We start from the raw sequence: 6,000 nt of genomic DNA, 5'->3' as shown, positions 1-6,000 counted from the left end.
GTGGGGGAGGGGGAGGGGTGGGGGGGAGGGAGGGGGAATATTACAGGTCGTCGTCCCCGATCCCCTCGAAGGCGTAGTTGCCATGGAAATCGTTGCCGCTGATGTCATTGGCTGAGTTGGAGGCACTGATCCCTCTGAGAGACACAGAGCTCAGCTTAGTCTGAGAGAGAGAGAGAGAGAGAGAGACAGAGAGACAGAGAGAGAGAGAGACAGAGAGACAGAGAGACAGAGAGACAGAGAGAGAGAGAGAGAGAGAGAGAGAGAGAGAGAGAGAGAGGTATTGATAGAGCAACAGTCACATTTCCACATCGACCCCAAACCACCTAAATCAGAGACTCAACCACGGAGATCCTGTGATTTAGATCAAAGCAGAAATGTTACTCACTGAGAGTTTGACAATCTGGTCTCGGTTTGGGTCAGGAGAGTCCTGCAGGGGAGAGGCAGGTCACAAACATGGTCAAACAACTAGAAGACCTTTCCATTCAAACGGCTAAATGTGTTCTCCGGCATAATCATAGTGGCATGATTTCCCTGTTCTCACCAGTAGAGGGGGGGATTTCACAGCTTGCTGACTTTCAGACCGATGTAGGGAGCCATTGTGACGTTTCCTCAGCATCTGAACAAGACATAATTAATACAGGAAGTCAGAACGTGGCAGACTAGTTAAGGCCAGTTGTTGTATCTGTCCCATCACCTTCTTGATGCTGCCTCCTGACTTCTTCACCATCAGCTCATCGACCATCGACTGAAGACAGATGCTCATCATGATCGCCTGAAAACACAGACCAGGCATTAGACACACACACACACACACACACACACCACTCTAACTCTAGATATTTCATTCATTAGCAGGGGAGGTCACAAACTCCTATCCCCTCTTGGTGACTCCAGATTGCCCCTGCCCTGACCCCTGACCTCTAAACCCTAACCTCTGACCTGTGGGCTGGTGATGGTGACCCACTGGAGGCGGTCTTTGCTCATCAGATACTCGAAGGCCAGCTCCAACTTCACCTCACACTTGGCTGAGGAGCAGGGGGCCGGGGTTGGGGAGGATGTGCCGTTCGCTACTGGGACCTGCTGTGGTTGGGAGAGGACAGGGTTACTATGGTTACTGGTGGTGTTACTATGGACACCACCACCCCCCCAACTCAAGCAGTCTGTGCAGCTAATGAACTCCTACACTATAGAGAATCTAATGTTAGCTACAGGACAGAGGATATAGCTGTGAGCAGGCTAATAATCCCTAAAGACTAGGACCTATTCCCTCCATAAGGCCCTGGTCAAAAGTAGTTTACTATTTAGGGAATAGGGTGCGATTTGGGACACTCCTCTCCTCCAAAACCCCCTTCATTATCAACCCCTTGTTAGCAGGATGTTGCATCATACACATTTCCCTTGAGACGGGGACTCGTCTCCCATTAGCAGTCAGTCTGTCCTTAAGGGCCCTCCAGTCTGCATTGGGTCGTTGGGACAGATATGCAACGGCTCTCATCCCTGCTGTGCTAGCTCACTAACCCCACTGTTTATATGGGTCTCCTTCTGGAAACACAGTGTTTCCACTTCCTCCTCAAGCCCCCTGGGTAACGAGATGGAACAAGAGATCCCTGAAGGGGAGTTTAGTAGTAGAGTTAGCTACTGGTCCGTGTACATTTACATTTACATTTACGTCATTTAGCAGACGCTCTTATCCAGAGCGACTTACAGTTAGTGAATACATATCTTTTTATACTGGCCCCCCGTGGGAATCGAACCCACAACCCTGGCGTTGCAAACGCCATGCTCTATCAACTGAGCTACATCCCTGCCGGCCATTCCCTCCCCTACCCTGGACGACGCTGGGCCAATTGTGCGCCGCCCATGAGTCTCCCGGTCGCGGCCGGCTGCGACAGAGCCTGGATTCGAACCAGGATCTCTAGTGGCACAGTTAGCACTGCGATGCAGTGCCTTAGACCACTGCGCCACTCAGGAGTGTAGTGGTGGGGGTGGGGAGGGGGTGGGGTGGGGGGGTGGGGGGGGGGGTGGATCCCTGAGGACACTTACAGTTGACCGGGGCAGCTCTAGCAGGGCAAAAATTTGACGAACGGACTTGTTGGAAAGGTGGCATCCTATGACGGTGCCACATTGAAATCACTGAGCTCTTCAGTAAGGCCATTCTGCCAGTGTTTGTCCTTGAGCAAGGCACTTAACCCTAATTGCTCCTGTAAGTCGCTCTGGATAAGAGCGTCTGCTAAATGACTAAAAATGTAAATGTATGGAGATTGCATGGCTGTGTGCTCGATTTTATACACCTGTCAGCAAAGGGTGTGGCTAAATTAGCCGTATCCACTAATTTGAAGGGGTATCCACATACTTTTGTATATACAGTGGGGGAAAAAAGTATTTAGTCAGCCACCAATTGTGCAAGTTCTCCCACTTAAAAAGATGAGAGAGGCCTGTAATTTTCATCATAGGTACACGTCAACTATGACAGACAAATTGAGATTTTTTTTCTCCAGAAAATCACATTGTAGGATTTTTTATGAATTTATTTGCAAATTATGGTGGAAAATAAGTATTTGGTCACCTACAAACAAGCAAGATTTCTGGCTCTCACAGGCCTGTAACTTCTTCTTTAAGAGGCTCCTCTGTCCTCCACTCGTTACCTGTATTAATGGCACCTGTTTGAACTTGTTATCAGTATAAAAGACACCTGTCCACAACCTCAAACAGTCACACTCCTAACTCCACTATGGCCAAGACCAAAGAGCTGTCAAAGGACACCAGAAACAAAATTGTAGACCTGCACCAGGCTGGGAAGACTGAATCTGCAATAGGTAAGCAGCTTGGTTTGAAGAAATCAACTGTGGGAGCAATTATTAGGAAATGGAAGACATACAAGACCACTGATAATCTCCCTCGATCTGGGGCTCCACGCAAGATCTCACCCCGTGGGGTCAAAATGATCACAAGAACGGTGAGCAAAAATCCCAGAACCACACGGGGGGACCTAGTGAATGACCTGCAGAGAGCTGGGACCAAAGTAACAAAGCCTACCATCAGTAACACACTACGCCGCCAGGGACTCAAATCCTGCAGTGCCAGACGTGTCCCCCTGCTTAAGCCAGTACATGTCCAGGCCCGTCTGAAGTTTGCTAGAGTGCATTTGGATGATCCAGAAGAGGATTGGGAGAATGTCATATGGTCAGATGAAACCAAAATATAACTTTTTGGTAAAAACTCAACTCGTTGTGTTTGGAGGACAAAGAATGCTGAGTTGCATCCAAAGAACACCATACCTACTGTGAAGCATGGGGGTGGAAACATCATGCTTTGGGGCTGTTTTTCTGCAAAGGGACCAGGACGACTGATCCGTGTAAAGGAAAGAATGAATGGGGCCATGTATCGTGAGATTTTGAGTGAAAACCTCCTTCCATCAGCAAGGGCATTGAAGATGAAACGTGGCTGGGTCTTTCAGCATGACAATGATCCCAAACACACCGCCCGGGCTACGAAGGAGTGGCTTCGTAAGAAGCATTTCAAGGTCCTGGAGTGGCATAGCCAGTCTCCAGATCTCAACCCCATAGAAAATCTTTGGAGGGAGTTGAAAGTCCGTGTTGCCCAGCGACAGCCCCAAAACATCACTGCTCTAGAGGAGATATGCATGGAGGAATGGGCCAAAATACCAGCAACAGTGTGTGAAAACCTTGTGAAGACTTACATAAAACGTTTGACCTGTGTCGTTGCCAACAAAGGGTATATAACAAAGTATTGAGAAACTTTTGTTATTTTGACCAAATACTTATTTTCCACCATAATTTGCAAATAAATTCATTAAAAATCCTACAATGTGATTTTCTGGAGAAGAAAATTCTAATTTTGTCTGTCATAGTTGACGTGTACCTATGATGAAAATTACAGGCCTCTCTCATCTTTTTAAGTGGGAGAACTTGCACAATTGGTGGCTGACTAAATACTTTTTTTCCCCACTGTATAGTGTACATTGGTACTGAATGCTACTGCAGAGGTTAGGGTCCCAAGAAAGGATGTCATGCTATTCTCAGCTTTTAAGAGAAGTACAGTTGAAGTCGGAAGTTTACATACACTTAGGTTGGAGTCATTAAAACTTGTTTTTCAACCACTCCACGAATTTCTTTTTAACAAACTATAGTTTTGGCAAGTCGGTTAGGACATCTACTTTGTGCATGACACAAGCAATTTTTCCAACAATTGTTTACAGACAGATTATTTCACTTATAATTCACTGTATCATATACAAGTTTACATACACTAAGTTGACTGTACCTTTAAACAGCTTGGAAAATTCCAGAAAATGATGTCATGGCTTTAGAAGCTTCTGATAGGCTAATTGACATCATTTGAGTCAATTGGAGGTGTACCTGTGGATGTATTTCAAGGCCTACCTTCAAACTCAGTGGCTCTTTGCTTGACATCATGGGAAAATGAAAAGAAATCAGTCAAGACCTCAGAAAAATTATTGTAGACCTCCACAAGTCTGGTTCATCCTTGGGAGCAATTTCCAAACGCCTGAAGGTACCACGTTCATCTGTACAAACAATAGTACGCAAGTATAAACACCATGGGACCACGCAGCCGTCATACCGCTCACGGAGGAGATGCGTTCTGTCTCCTAGAGATGAACGTACTTTGGTGCGAAAAGTGCAAATAAATCCCAGAACAACAGCAAAGGACCTTGTGAAGATGCTGGAGGAAACAGGTACAAAAGTATTTATATCCACAGTAAAATGAGTCCTATGTCGACATAACCTGAAAGGCCGCTCAGCAAGGAAGAAGCCACTGCTCCAAAACCACCATAAAAAAGCCAGACTATGGTTTGCAACTGCACATGGGGACAAAGATCGTACTTTTTGGAGAAATGTCCTCTGGTCTGATGAAACAAAAATAGAACTGTTTGGCCATAATGACCATCATTATGTTTGGAGGAAAAAGGGGGTGGCTTGCAAGCCGAAGAACACCATCCCAACCGTGAAGCACGGGGGTGGCAGCATCATGCTGTGGGGGTGCTTTGCTGCAGGAGGGACTGGTGCACTTCACAAAATGGATGGCATCATGACGAAGGAAAATTATGTGGATATATTGAAGCAACATCTCAAGACATCAGTCAGGAAGTTAAAGCTTGGTCGCAAATGGGTCTTCCAAATGGACAATGACCCCAAGCATACTTCCAAAGTTGTGGCAAAATGGCTTAAGGACAACATAGTCAAGGTATTGGAGTGGCCATCACAAAGCCCTGACCTCAATCCTATAGAAAATTTGTGGGCAGAACTGAAAAAGCGTGTGCGAGCAAGGAGGCCTACAAACCTGACTCAGTTACACCAGCTCTGTCAGGAGGAATGGGCCAAAATTATTGTGGGAAGCTTGTGGAAGGCTACCCGAAACGTTTGACCCAAGTTAAACAATTTAAAGGCAATGCTACCAAATACAAATTGAGTGTATGTAAACTTCTGACCCACTGGGAATGTGATGAAAGAAATAAAAGCTGAAATAAATCATTCTCTCTACTATTATTCTGACATTTCACATTCTTAAAATAAAGTGGTGATCCTAATTGACCTAAAACAGGGAATTCTTACAAGGATTAAATGTCAGGAATAGTGAGAAACGGAGTTTAAATGTATTAGGCTAAGGTGTATGTAAACTTCCGACTTCAACTGTATGCCTTCAGAAAGTGTTCATACCCGTTGACTTATTCCACATTGTTGTGGTACAGACTGAATTCTAAATGGATTAAACATAATTTTTTTCTCACAATCTACACACAGTATCCCATTATGACAAAGTGAAAACATGTCTTTAGAAATGTTTGCACATTCATTGAAAATTAAGTACAGAAATATCTAATTTACATAAGTATTCACACCCCTGAGTCATTACATGTTAGAATTACCTTTGGCAGCGATTACAGCTGTGAGTCTTTCTGGGTAAGTCTCTAAGAGCTTTGCACACCTGGATTTAGGCTTGGGCAGTATATCGTATAAC

The 6,000-nt window shown here is 45.3% G+C and overlaps 1 protein-coding gene across 1 annotated transcript in view; it reads right to left on the bottom strand.

Moving 5' to 3' along the window:
* Nucleotides 1–28: 28 nt before the first annotated feature.
* LOC311115002 (sorting nexin-17) overlaps nt 29–6,000 on the bottom strand; it is a 67,597-nt gene continuing 61,625 nt past the window's right edge. The window contains exons 11-15 of the mRNA XM_084190224.1: nt 940–1,080; nt 695–772; nt 542–616; nt 386–427; nt 29–160 (exon numbers count right to left, since the gene is read on the bottom strand). Coding sequence (XP_084046350.1) covers nt 41–160; nt 386–427; nt 542–616; nt 695–772; nt 940–1,080 — 456 coding nt within the window. The 3' untranslated portion in view covers nt 29–40. The remainder of the gene's footprint in view (nt 161–385; nt 428–541; nt 617–694; nt 773–939; nt 1,081–6,000) is intronic.

The sequence above is a fragment of the Coregonus lavaretus genome (assembly GCF_964263955.1).
Source record: "Coregonus lavaretus genome assembly, contig: HAP1_SCAFFOLD_948, whole genome shotgun sequence".
NCBI classification, from domain to species: domain Eukaryota; kingdom Metazoa; phylum Chordata; class Actinopteri; order Salmoniformes; family Salmonidae; genus Coregonus; species Coregonus lavaretus.
Note: the sequence above shows the minus strand (reverse complement) of the source record. Positions and strands in the feature narration are given on the sequence as shown.